The 13,635-nt window shown below is 49.6% G+C and overlaps 1 protein-coding gene across 4 annotated transcripts in view; it reads right to left on the reverse strand.

The window, feature by feature from the left end:
* The window catches only part of CRACR2A (calcium release activated channel regulator 2A), a 153,813-nt gene that overhangs the window by 38,400 nt on the left and 101,778 nt on the right, over positions 1 to 13,635 (reverse strand). For all 4 annotated transcript variants that reach the window (XM_043439964.1, XM_043439965.1, XM_043439967.1 and 1 more), the window contains 4 exons: positions 11,736 to 11,923; positions 6,923 to 6,994; positions 5,206 to 5,251; positions 426 to 532 (listed from right to left, as the gene is read on the reverse strand). In XM_043439964.1, coding sequence (XP_043295899.1) covers positions 426 to 532; positions 5,206 to 5,251; positions 6,923 to 6,994; positions 11,736 to 11,923 — 413 coding nt within the window. The remainder of the gene's footprint in view (positions 1 to 425; positions 533 to 5,205; positions 5,252 to 6,922; positions 6,995 to 11,735; positions 11,924 to 13,635) is intronic.

Consider the following 13,635-nt stretch of genomic DNA (forward strand, 5'->3'; position numbering starts at 1 on the left):
ATGGAGATTCCATACTCCACTATAATTACCCTTCAGACTCACACAGTCCTGTGCCTGGAAGACCAGGAACATCCTTCTGCCCGACAGACCGCAGAGCCCTGCCTGGCATTCCCGCCTTCCCCGTTGCTGACCCCTCTTCCTCCCACCCTCTCTGTCCCTGGGCTGATTTGCAGCTGCTCTTCAGCGCCCCCTGCAGGAACACTGCAGGCTGGGGCAGCCCAGGACCAACAACCTGTCCTGGGACTCACCCTGCACCTTGACATCAGAACAAGAAGGCACATGTCCTTCAGGATTCAACGGGCGTGCACGTGGCTGACCCCAGGCTTCCCGCCAGGGCCAACTGCACTCAGCATGTGCTCAGAGCCTGCTCCCAACCCTGCAAGGCCAAGGAACAGATAGCAGGGAAGCAAAGTGGGATGGCTTACCTTCTGAGCATCCCTGTGCCGTCCACGTATTTGCCGATCACAGAGCCAGATCGCTGCTTACAGCTTGCCTTGGAAGCAGCTGTGTTTGCCCTGGCCGCCTTGTCTTTCTGGAGAAACACAGAATGCCCTCAGATCCTCGCCTGTTGATTCATCCCAGTGTTTGAGCAGATAAGGGCTCAATTTCCCCACCTCATAGATCAGGCTTGAAATAAAACTCTAAAGGAAGCAAGGGATGGCCTGGGCTCCTTGCTAACCTTTACCCACTTTCCTTTTGCTATCATCTCTCGTTAGAATTCCTTTACCTCCTGTCTAATAATCTAATCGAAGGAACCAGTTTAGAGCCCCGGGACCTAGGAAGTTACCCTTCACAGGAGTAGTGATCATTTGCAAGAGGATAAATCAGTTCAGTTCAGTTCAGTTGCACAGTCGTTGCTGAGCAACGACTCTTTGCAACCTCTTTGCTGACTCTTTGCAACCTCATGCACTGAAGCTCGCCAGGCTCCCCTGTCCATCACCAACTACCGGAACGTGCTCAAACCCATGTCTGTCAAGTCAGTGATGCCATTCAACCATCTCATCCTCTGTCATCCCCTTCTCCTCCTGCCTTCAATCTTTCCCAGCATCAGGGTCTTTTCCAACGGGTCAATTCTTCACATCAGATGGCCAAAGTATTGGAGTTTCAGCTTAAGCATCAGTCCTTCCAATGAATATTCAGGACTAATTTCCTTTAGGATAGACTAGTTGGATCTCCTTGCAGTCCAAGGGACTCTCAAGAGTCTTCCCCAACACTACAGTTCAAAAGCATCAGTTTTTTTGGTGCTCAGCTTCCTTTATAGTCCAACTGTCAAAGCCATACATGACTACAGGAAAAACCATAGCTTTGACTAGATGGACCTTTGTTGGTTAAGTAATGTCTCTGTTTTTAAGGAGCAAGCATCTTTTAATTTCATGGCTGCAGTCACCATCTGCAGTGATTTTGGAACCCCCCCCCAAAAAAAAGTCTCTCACTGTTTTCATTGTTTCCCCATCTATTTGCCATGAAGTGATGGGACCGATGCCATGATCTTCATTTTTTGAATGTTGAGTTTTAAGCCAGTTTTTTCACTCTCCTCTTTCACTTTCATCAAGAGGCTCTTTAGGTCTTCTTCATTTTCTACCATAAGGGTGGTATAATCTTCGTATCTGAGGTTATTGATATTTCTCCCAGCAATCTTGATTCCAGCTTATGCTTCATCCAGCCCAGCATTTCAAATGATGTACTCTGCATTTGAGTTAATTAAGCAGAGTGACAATATACAGCCTTGACATATTCCTTTCCCAATTTGGAACCAGTCTGTTGTTCCATGTCCAGTTCTAACTGTTGCTTCTTGACCTGCATACAGATTTCTCAGGAGGCAGGTAAGATGGTCTGGTATTCCCATCTCTTGAAGAATTTTCCATAGTTTGTTGTGATCCACACAGTCAAAGGCTTTGGCATAGCAATAAAGCAGATGTTTTTCTGGAGCTCTCTTGCCTTTTCAATGATCCAACGGATGTTGGCAATTTGATCTCTGGTTCCTCTGCCTTTTCGAAATCCAGCTTGAATATCTGGAAGTTCATGGTTCATGTATTGCTGAAGCCTGGCTTGGAGACTTTTGAGCATTACTGTACTAGCGTGTGAGATGAGTGCAATTGTGTGGTAGTTTGAGCATTCTTTGGCATTGCCTTTCTTAGGGATTGGAATGAAAACTGACCTTTTCCAGTCCTGCGGCCACTGCTGAGTTTTCCAAATTTGCTGGCATATTGAGTGCAGCACTTTCACAGCATCATCTTTTAGGATTTGAAGGAGCTCAACTGGAATTCCATCACCTCCACTAGCTTTGTTTGTAGTGATGCTTCCTAAGGCCCACTTGACTTCACATTCCAGGATGTCTGGCTCTAGGTGAGTGATTGAACCATCATGGTTATCTGGGTCACGAAGAGCTAAACACAGGATGCACAAAACAGACTGTGCATCTTTTAGTCACACACACTCTTAAGTGGAGCTTCAATCCCTCTTAATTTTCAAAGTCCCAGATGCTGCTGTTGTTCAGTTGCTCAGTCGTGTCCGACTCTTTGTGACCCCATGGACTGTAGCACACTAGGCTTCCCTGTCCTTCACTGTTTCCTGGAGTTTGCTCAAACTCATGCCCATTGAGTTGGTGATGCCATTCAACCATCTCATCCTCTGTCGCCCCCTTCTCCTTCTGCCCTCAATCTTTCCCAGCATCAGGGTCTTTCCCAATGAGTCAGCTCTTCACATCAGGTGGAGCTTCAGCTTCAGCATCAGTCCTTCCAATGAATTTTCAGGGTTGATTTTCTTTAGGATTGACTGGTTTGATCTCCTTGCTGTCCAAGGGACTCTCAAGACTGTTCTCCAGCACCACAATTTGAATGCATCAGTTCTTCAGTGCTCAGCCTTCTTTATGGACCAACTCTCACACCGGTACATCACTATTAGAAAAACCATGTGAACTGAAATCACTCAGTCGTGTCCAGCTCTTTGCAACCCCATGGCCTCTATGGCCCATGGAATTCTCCAGGCCAGAATACTGGAGTGGGTAGCCGTTCTCTTCTCCAGGGGATCTTCCCAACCCAGGGATCGAGCCAAGGTCTCCCTCATTGCAGACAGATTCTTCACCAGCTGCGCTACCAGGGAAGCCCTGGAAAAACCATGGGTTTGACTATATGGACCTTTGTCGGCAAAGTGATGTCTCTGCTTTTTAATACACCATCTAGGTCTGTCATAGATTTCCTTCCAGACAGGAGGGTCAATTAGCCCAATGCCCTGTCCACAGCTACAAAGCTAGAACAGAGTATTTCAGGTCTTTTGTGGAAGCAGGCTGGGTGAAATAATTTGTAACGTGTCCTCAGTGGAGAGCCTGGTGGAGTTGGGGGCTTGCACCCCCCTCTCCAGGGCTCCCTAACAGATGTCTTCCAGATGAGAGGGACTCAGATCACAGAAGAGTCTCTCATTAATCAGCCAGTCCCATGGTTCCAAGTGATCTTTAATGAGAGAAGGAGGGGTGGCCATGCTCCCAGGGCCCCAGAAGGTATGGCTGTGATTCCAAATTAATCTTTAATTATTATCCAGCATAAACATGATTTTATCCTCTTTTTCCTATTCCCCATGAGGGTTCTCAATTCCATTCCCTTCTCGAAACAGAATGAGTTTGGCAGGGGAAGAGAAGCAAGGTCAAGGGATTAGGGTGACATTTGGTAGGAAGTTTTAAAATAAATTTATTGTTACTTCTAAAACAATTATAACCATTATTACCATCAAACAAACATGTGTAGGCTTAAGCCTTGCTCTGATAGTACACATAGGTGGGCGGCAGAGACGTGTTGCTGCCAGCCAGGGATAGAAGAGAGACGGTTATGTGCAAGGTCCCTAAGGGGTTTGCAGCTACAAACCAGCTTAGACCAAATGAGGGGCAAGCTAGCTGGCAGCTGCTGACTGCATTTAGGGAATTAACAGCTTAGGGGCTAGCACAAGACCTCCTTTTCCAAGAGGTTTTCACACACACACAAAACAATCCCTATACACTACTATGTATAAAATAGCTAGTGGTGTTGGTGGTGTTTAGTCACTTAGTCATGTCTGACTCTGTGCGACCCCATGGACTGTAGTCCACCAGGCTCCTCTGTCCATGAGATTTCCCAGGCAAGAACACTGGAGTGAGTTGCCATTTCCTTCTCCAGGGGATCTTCCCAACCCGGGGATTGAACCCATGTCTCCTGCATTGGCAGGTGGGTTCTTTACCACTGAGCCACCAGGGAAGCCCAAAACAGCTAGTATAAACTGCTATATAACACAAGGAGCCCAGCCTCGTGCTCTGTGACCACCCAGAGGAATGGGATGGGGGATGGGAGGGAGGCTCAAGAGGGGGGGAACATACATGTAGTTATGGCTGATTTGCATTATTTACAGCAGAAACCAACACAACATTATGTCCTCCAACTAAAAGTAAAAAAACAAAAAGCCCTACAAAATGGAAAAAAGGGGAAGAATTCCCTTTCCTCCTGTGATCACTGGGGTCATGGTCCAAGGAGGCCAACAATTTACCCAAGATCACACATGAAATTTACGATGCATAATCCTGATAGAATGTCACATGGATCCATCCTGTCCCCCCCTTTTTCTTCCCTTCAGAGCATTCAACAGCTACTCTCTAAAGGGGAGGGTGATAGGAGACCCTGAAAGCCTAGATTCTGCTTAATGCATTCACAAATGAAAATCTTCATGTAAATAAAGGATTTTTGTGCTATTTGGGAAAGTATATAAGTTTAGAGGAGCAGCAGTCCCCATAGGATTAAAAAATTGTATATAAAATCAACTATGTAAATGATGAAATACACATTTTAATTCACTCTATGACAGTCTAAAATGTAAAATTTTCATCTAGACATCAAAATCTTACTGAAGGAAAAAACAGGACATTTTGCTTTAAAAGTGATGGCGACATTTCAACTCATCGTTTCTACGTTCAAAAAGTGAGGGATCCTCCCGAGTATTCCAGTCTCGTGATGCCAAAAGAAAAGTGTGTCACTTCACAGAAAATTAACACACGGTGACCCTATGGGTCACCTTGAACCTTTACTAACTTTTGAAAAATCTTATGCCACCGTCCTGCCCACACGAAGGTGCAGCCAGACCCCAAGCCTCAGGGCTTTCTTGGACAAGTCCCAGCATGGCCTGGCTGCCACTGGACCCCAGTCCTTGTCTTCCCCCTGCCGTGCGGAGGGGGCGCCGGCCACTTACCTGGAAACGTATGTCCTGTTCATCCCGGAGATGCTTGTTCCTTTCCCTGCAGATGGAAGGGGGAATCTGGTCAAACATGGGGCCTGCGGTCAACAGATCCACAGCACTGGTTTGACGGTCAGGTGGGTGCAGAGGACAGCTGTGCGTGCCAGACCCGGGGAGGGTGTGGAACTGCTTTCCTTAGGGATGGTGGCTAAGGGCAGAGGGTGTTTGTGTTTGAGTCAGGTCAGAGGCAGGGGGACAGAATGGCCTTATGGGCATTGGCCTTAGAGCCACCTGGCATCTAGGCTCCCCTCAGCTGGTTGGGGGGCCAGGTGAGGCAGAGAGGCTCCAGGCTGGGACTCTGAACAGACACTGGTGGTGGTTTAGTCACTAAGTCATGTCCGACTCTTGCGACTCCATGAACTGTAACCCGCCAGGCTCTTCTGTCCGTGAGATTCTCCAGGCAAGAATATTGGTGTGGGTTGCCATTTCCTTCTCCAGGGGATCTTCCTGACCCAGAAGTTGAACCCAGGTCTCCTGCATTGCAGGCAGATTCTTTCCCAACTGAGCTATAAGGGAAGCCCTAGTCTCCATTAAAAAGACCCACAAATGTTGGCAGAGCAGTGCCTTGTCAGCCTCCCCTGCTCACTCACACTGTATCTGCCCTTGTAGTTTTTCAAAGTACAAATAGCAAAAAGGGGAAAAGCCCAACCAAACGTGTTCCTGTGCATCTTGTTCTCTGCCTTCACTAAATCCTTCCTGAGAATCCAAACCTCCTCTCACACCGATGAGAACTCAGCCACCTAAGAAAACCTCTTCCACCTTCCTGGGCTTTTGAATCACATCTTAAGTGAAGAAATCTGAGATGCATTCTCTTTGGAGAATTTTTCTATTTGGTGGCATCAAAGATGCCAGACACAGTGATCTTACCTTGCTTTCAAATTTAAAAAAAAAAAAAAACTAAAAACCTTAATAAGGTAGTGATTCAAACCTGCTTGCAATTAAAAAAATTAGAACCCAAATTTCATCACCATTTCCCAAGAGGTGTTTTGCGGGCAGCAGGTTAAGTAACTTAGAAACCTCAGAGGCAAAATTGAAAATTCCATCTTTCCCCACACCTGGTTGGGTTTGGTCATTTGGGGGGAGTTTTTTGAGAGTATTCCAAACCAGATCAAACCAGTGAGCTTGAATTTACAGAAAGCTTAATAGGTGAGAAAACTCCTATCTTGCTGCCCTGTTTGTGATTCATTTACTCATTCAACAAACGCTAACAGAATGTGGCAGGATAAAAGGCATGAGCCAGCTAGGGATTCATTTCTGGCTCCGGGAGCAAGTGTCTGCGTCACGCTGGTAAATTACTTCATTTCTCTGATACCCGCTTCCTCTTGGGTGAACTCCTGTATTAACAACCCTCCACCTTCCCAGGTTTGGTTGAGGACAAAGGAGAGTACGTTTGACATGGACAAGATGCTCAATCAGTTCAGTTCTCTCCTACCTCAGCAAGTACCATGCCAGGCACCCAGAAGAATGGGGCAATGCCCGCCTGCAGAGATACAAACTGGAGAGGGGGGCGGGCACCTGTGCAAACGGACCAAACATAGTGGAGAGATGGTGTCAGCCGTCCAGCAGGATGCTGGGGACCAAGGGAATGAGGGGCTTTCTCAGCACACAGGTGAGACTCTGGCGGGGGGTGGGTGGGGAGGGCGCCCTTCTGGGCTCTGGGATGAGCACACACCTCAGGAAATCCAACTGCTTCAGGAGCCCCGACTTCTCCCGCTGTAGACTCTCGGTGACACGGTACACTTCCCTGAGGGGGTACAAGAGGGCAGTGATGAGTGACCGTACCAGGTGGGCACTCCCAGGGCATGAGGTGGTGATGAAGTCAGACCCTGGAGATGGTACCCAGGCTGGTCCTCCGCTGCAGAGCAGGGCCTCCTGCAGGGGCTTACACCAGGAATCAGCGAGTCATCTCAGGCACCTGTTTGGAAGGTGAACTTATCCCCATTTTACAGACATAGATCACAAGACAGGTTCGCTAACTCTCTCCCTGGACAACCCAGGACTGAGCCAGGGTCCTAATTCAGACCCCTGGTCCCAGTGATACTGCTTCATGATGACCGTACTGTCTTCTTGGGCTTCCAGTGGTCCTGCCCCGCCCAGAGGTCAGGGAAGCAGAATCAACTCTCTTCTCCAGCCCAGTCTCGGAGGGTGGGAGCAGAGCTAGTGCTTCCCCAGCACCCCCACCTCCACCATGCTGGCTTAGTTTATTTTCAGGAGCTACTGAAGAACCACTTTCCCTTCTCCACCTTCCCCCAACAGTCTCCAATCTGTTCCCGAAGAGCTGGAATTTCCACTGTTGCGCATTCATTTCTTTGACTAAAAATTTCCATCTTTAGCTACAAAGCAGAGATTTAATGTATCAGTCAACTCCATCATTTATATCACAATGTGAGTGTGTCAATAGAGGATCTGGGGGAAGGAAAGAGAGAGGCTGAGAGATACACTGGGGTGGCTGGAGGGCAACTTAGGCTGCGATGTGGGGCTCTGTGTGCTGGGTTTGCCTTTGTGTTCTCACTGCAGTGTCTGGCTTGAAAGCTGCAGTTAGCAAACAGCAGTGGGAAGAAAGGAGAGAGGGCAAAAGGAGGGGCGGGAGGGAAGAGGGCAGGGAGGGAGTGAGGGAGGGAGGGTGGAAAAGAGATGGAAGGGAGGAGGGAGTGGAGTGGTGGCGAGGAATTCAGTCTGTCTCAGAAAGGGAAAGAATAGAGAATGGGGTGATGCTGAAAAATAAACCTTGCTTAACTGCGCAAGTCTGCCTCCATCCTTCCCTCTGGGCTCTGCCCTGCGGTTCAGAGACTTTAAATCTCCCCCAGGCTTACGGCAAAGGGTCCAAGGTTCCACATTTTCAAGCCACAGCCTGGTTTTAGAGCAGGAAGCACCTTGCACCCGAAAAAGGCATCGCTGCCATGGGCTGCCTGGAGGGTGCACAGACCGCGCTGGGCAAGGACTGCCCCCTGACCACCCCGCCCATGTCACTACTGAGCTTGCTGGGGCCGCAGGACGCGCCCGCCAAGTTTGCGATCTCCTGATTCCTTCCGCTGTATCTGTGGGTTTTTCCCCTTTATAGAATAATTAGGAAGTCAATTTGCAACAGTAACAAACTGCCTCAAATTCTAAGTTCACCTCAGACAATCCTAATTAAGCAACAGAACTTTTCTGGCTCCTGCAGAGCTGTGAACTCCCAACATTTTATTACCAATTATATTTAATTTCAACCTGAAGGAAAACAATGTCTCTCCCATTATCCACGCTGGATCCCTAAGCCCCAGCCCGGGACTCTGCTCACCGACCAGACCGGCACTACGTGAGCATACCTGCCAGCTTGCTCCTTGGTTCCTTTGGAGCCAAGGTTGCCTCCGGCTGGCTTTGGGGCTCCCCAGCCCCCACCCTGCGTCCTGCTTCTTCCTGGGAGCAGATGGCTTTCCCTGCTGAGGACAGTCACTCAGTGGAGACCTAAGGGCTGGGGTCTCACAGTGTTTGTGCAAGTGTGAGTGTGTGCGTGCTCAGTCGTGCCTGACTCTGTGCGACCCCATGGACTGTAGCCCACCAGGTTCCTCTGTCCATGGAATCCTCCAGGCAAGAATACTGGAGTGAGTTGCTATGCCCTCCTTTAGGGGATCTTACCGGCCCAGGGATCAAACCTGTGTCTCCTGTTTCTCCTGCAATGGCAGGCAGGTCCTTTACTGCTGAGCCACCTGGGAAACTCCGCAGCATTTGATGGAGGGGCCAGGTCCTCCACAATGAAGAGGACCTCATTCCAGCCCTCCTCTGGCCCTGCTGACACAGCACCAGGAGACCCTGGCACCGTGACAACACACACATACACACACCCGTACGTGGTTGTATCAGTGCACACATGTGGCTGTTTGTCTAGTAGACATACAGATATCTGACTATCTAAACATTCACGCACACACACACACACACATATATTCAGATAGATTTTGGGGGTCTTAACAAAAAGAAAAGCATTTCTGCAACAAAAGAAGAAAAGAAACTTAGATATTTAACAAAATGCCCCTGAACGTCCTTTGACCTAGACATTCAACAAGTTTGTGCCTGGCTGACAGGGGAAGGGTAAAGCACAGAGCTTGCCATTTCATGGAAGCGGCTGGGGAGAGGTTTACCGCTGCCTGGAGGGAAGGGCTGTCGGCCTGGTTTTTATCAGAAAGAAATATGGAGCATTCTCCAAAGGATCCGTCAAGTGAAAAAGGCAGGCTGATGTAGAGCAGTGCACTGGCGCTGTGTGTGTGTGTGTGTGTGTGTGTGTGTGTGTGTGTGTGTGAGCTCATTGTGACCCCATGGACTGTAACCCGCCAGGCTCCTCTGTCCGTGGGATTCTCCAGGCAAGAATCCTGGAGTGGGTTGCATGCCCTCCTCCAGGAGATCTTCCCCACCCAGGGATTGAGCCTGCGTCTCTTATGTCTCCTGCACTGGCAGGTGGGTTCTTTACCCCTAGCGCCGCCTGGAAGTGTCTGTGAGTGTGTGCATACACCCTGGAAAGATCCACAAGAAGCCACAACTCGTGGCCTCCTACTCACAGGAGGCCAGGAGTCAGGGGGTAGGGCTGCAAACCACTTTGAATTTTGTGCCTTCTCATAAACCACTGCCTCAGATACAAATTGATTAACAAAATAGACAGGGATGCTGCTTTTCAGCTGACCTTCATCTCTCCTCTGACTGTTCTTCTTCATCTCTTTTTAAAATCTAGTCGACCTTCCTTGGGCATCTTCAGAGAACAGGAAGACTCATTTTCCCATCCTGAGATCCAGTTGACACGTGACGGGGCCTGATGATCTAGAGGCCGCCTCTCCCCGCTTCTCGCTGCTCTGGAGAATCACCCAGCAGTCAGACATCTCTGGGGATGCTCAGGGTGGAATGATGAGACTCTGACCTTGCTTTCTGGCACTGTGTAGCTGTGTGACTGCAGGTTGCTTGCTATCCCTCTCTGAGCTTCCATTTTCCTTTTGTGAAATGGAGAGGTGGCTTCCAGCACAAAGATCCTGTCCGTACTGCTGGTCAGGGGTCCTGCTCTACAGAGGGCACGCTAAGCTTCTCCCCGCCCTTCTCTCCCATCTCCCTGGACAAGACACGCTCTCCTGGGCTCCAGCAGGCTCTCTGGCTGCACGAGCTGCTGCAAGCTTCTTCAAAACAAGCCCTGAAGGTTCTGCACTCATTTATCTCTCCCTCCTAGCCCCTCCTTCCCTCTTTTTCAATTCCCAGACTCCAGAGATTGTGTCTCTGGCTTGCTTGATGAAGATAAGGCTTCAGAAAGATTTTAATCCTCACGCCGTGATTGGTTACCCCGGCTCTGGTGCTTAGCTCTGGTGCTTGCTTCTACCTGCAGGCCTCACGCCTGTGTTCTCGGATGTTTGCTGCTTTTAGGCCTTGATTGAATTTTAAGAGGCCGAATCCTTAATTCTGTTTATAAAGTTAAGCACCTTGTTGACCCGCTCTCAATGGGGAGGAACCGCTTTTGCTTGTTTCCAATGAAATACACCATTCCTCCACCCGGCATCCGAGCCTTGGAACGGAAGGGCTGGTTTTGCTTTAAGCCAGTGGCTAGGGAAGACATCTATTTTTCAACCGGAGGGATCTTCCTAGGGTAAAAAAGTCCAAATCCAAACACATGTCCTGCTTCTCACCCTGGATCAGTCCCAAATCATGCAAAACACTACACATGAGCCAGATAATGGAACAATTTGATTTAGGCTAATAGATTCTCAGGTGGCAGAGTGGTAAAGAATATACCTGCCGATACAGGAGACGCAAGAGAATGGGTTCGATCCCTGAATCAGGAAGATCCCCTGGAGGAGGGCATGGCAACCCACTCCAGTATTCTTGCCTGGCAAATCCCATGGACAGAGGAGCCTGGCATGCTATAATCCAAAGGGTTGCAAAGAGTCAGACATGACTGAGCACACACACATCCTGCAATGGACCAAGTTTTGCCAGGGGTCAGAGAGAGGCAGGGCTTTATCAGCAAACCATGCCCAGAGATGTGGGGCTGCCCCCATAGAGCCCGCAAAGAGGAAGGCTGGTGGGAAAAAAATGGGCAGAGCTGGGATGCTGCTTCCAGGGCCCTGTCACACGCCCTGTGACACGCTGCACACGAATGGCACGCTGACCTGGGAAGACTTCCCGGCCCGCCGTGGCCTCCAGGGTCAATGTCTGGCCACTCCCCTCACTCAGCATCTTTCGCCAGACTGCCTGCTACTTGGTTGGATAACGTCTTCCTGATTGTTTAATACATTTTCCAAGAACAAGGCTGCATGTTTCTTGTCAATCCTAGGTAATGCCTGGCACAGAGCTGGTCTGCATCATATCTCAGGGTTCTAGAAGAAGGTTAGAAAAGGGACCAAGGCACCCCATCCCCATGTTATGAGCAAGGAGAAGGGTCTGGGGTGGGGGCAGGGGGGGGCCGCTCATAGGCTCAGAGCAGGGGACCAATGCGGAGGGCAGCGTCCGGGCGGCGCAAGGGTCACACTCACATCTCCTTCTCCTGGTGGAGCTTGTGGGCCTCTTGCCGGAGGCTCTCCAGCTGCTGCTGGGCATCCTGGAGCTCCCGGGACGTCCGCTCCAGCTCCCGTGCCAGCTCCTGGTTGGTGAGTCGCAGCTTGGTGTTCTCAGCCTTGGTCTCATGCTTGTCATTGTGCAGGGCGGTGCACTGGCCTTCCAGCTGGAAGGGCGGAAGGGGGTGTGCAGGGGGGAGTGATGGGGGACCAGCTCCGTCAGGCTGCCTCTCCTGGCCCCGCCTGGCTTCCTCCACATGGCGGGCAGGGGCCCTTGCTACTGCCCCTCACCATCCTCCAGCCTCAGTCAGCTTCGTCCTGCCCCTCAATTCACACACACACACACACACTTCCAAGGGCAGGAAGGAGCTTCCAGAGCACTCCTGTCTCTCCCCTGTCTCCATGGGGCTAGTAAACAGGCCGGGGAGCACTTTCCTAGTCATGCAGTCGTTGAGAATCCACCTGCCAATGCAGGAAACATGGGTTCAATCCCTGGTCCAGGAAGATTCCACATGCCAAGGCACAACTAAGCTACAACTACTGAGCCCACGCTCTAGATCCTGGGAGCTGCAACTACTGAGCGTATGTCCTAGAGCCTGTGCTCCACAAGAGAAACCATCACAATGAGAAGCCCTCAAACCGCAACAAAGAATAACCCTGGCTCACTGAACTAGAGAAAAGCCCACCGAGGACCCAGCATAGACAAAAGGAAATAAACTTTTAAAAGCGACATGGTTTTAAAAAAAAAATAGTCCTGGGAGGGGGCTGCACCATTCAGAAAGACCATCATCTGTCCCTCTATCCCAGTGCTGATGACCATCGTTTCACCAATGGTCTCATCAATGTCTTAAGCTCTCGTGAAATCCCCCTTGTCCTCCACACTAGTTGCTTTCCCTTGGTTCTTGATGGAGGTGGAAACCGCTAAGTGACATTCTTCACACAGCCACCTTCCCCGGTCATGAATCCTGAATATCAATCTACTTATTCCCTTTTCCTCTCTCAGCTAAACAAGTCCGAGTCCTTTCATCTAGACAAGTTTGCTATAGTAGCCACAAACCCTGCAAACCCTTAGGAAATAGCCCAAACAGGTCCAACCAAACATGGACCTTTTCTCATGTCCCTAAAGCAACTAAACACCTTAAGGTTTTTCTGGCTGGCAATTAGTCTATACAGAGCTTCTAACCCTCTCACCAGAGGAGGACTCAAAGCAAGGCACACAGATCATAATGGATTTAGTTGAATGAATGTGGCCAGTAAGAGAAAAAGAAGCAAAAACAAGAACGTCTGTGCCAATCTCAAGAGGCCCCTGAGTAATCAGGCAAACATGCAGTAATTAAGTCGAGTGGCAATCATTCATTGAAGGGATAAATCTATTGGGGAAGAACTTAATACATAACAGTAAGGAGGAGAAGGGGGAGGAGAAGCCAGGTATGACTGTGCAGGGGGGATGGGGAGGCAGCTGGCAGTTCCGGGCGTTGAGAGCATCTCGCTGCAGGAGAAAAACCAAAATCTACGGGTTGGGGATTCGCAGGAGTGGAACTGTCTTCCAGCCTTAGCATGGGGTGTCTTCAAGCATATTTTAATGTGCTGCTAAAAATATCCCTCTCTTTTCAAATGGAAGCAATGCGTCTGGGTCTGTCCAGGGCTGGATTCCTTCCAGCACCAAATGAAACAAAACAGGAGGCCAAGTGGCAAATGGTCCTCTCTCTACCTATGAGCCCCTTGCTTTGAAGAGGAGGCTTGCCTAGGTTTCCCTGGTGACTCAGATGGTAAAGAATCTGTCTGCAATGCAGGAGATCCAGGGTCCATCCCTGGGTCAGGAAGATCCCCTGGAGAAGGGAATGGCAATACACTCCAGTCATTTTGTCTGAAGAATTCC

Source organism: Cervus canadensis, chromosome 21, assembly GCF_019320065.1.
Source record: "Cervus canadensis isolate Bull #8, Minnesota chromosome 21, ASM1932006v1, whole genome shotgun sequence".
Lineage (NCBI taxonomy): Eukaryota > Metazoa > Chordata > Mammalia > Artiodactyla > Cervidae > Cervus > Cervus canadensis.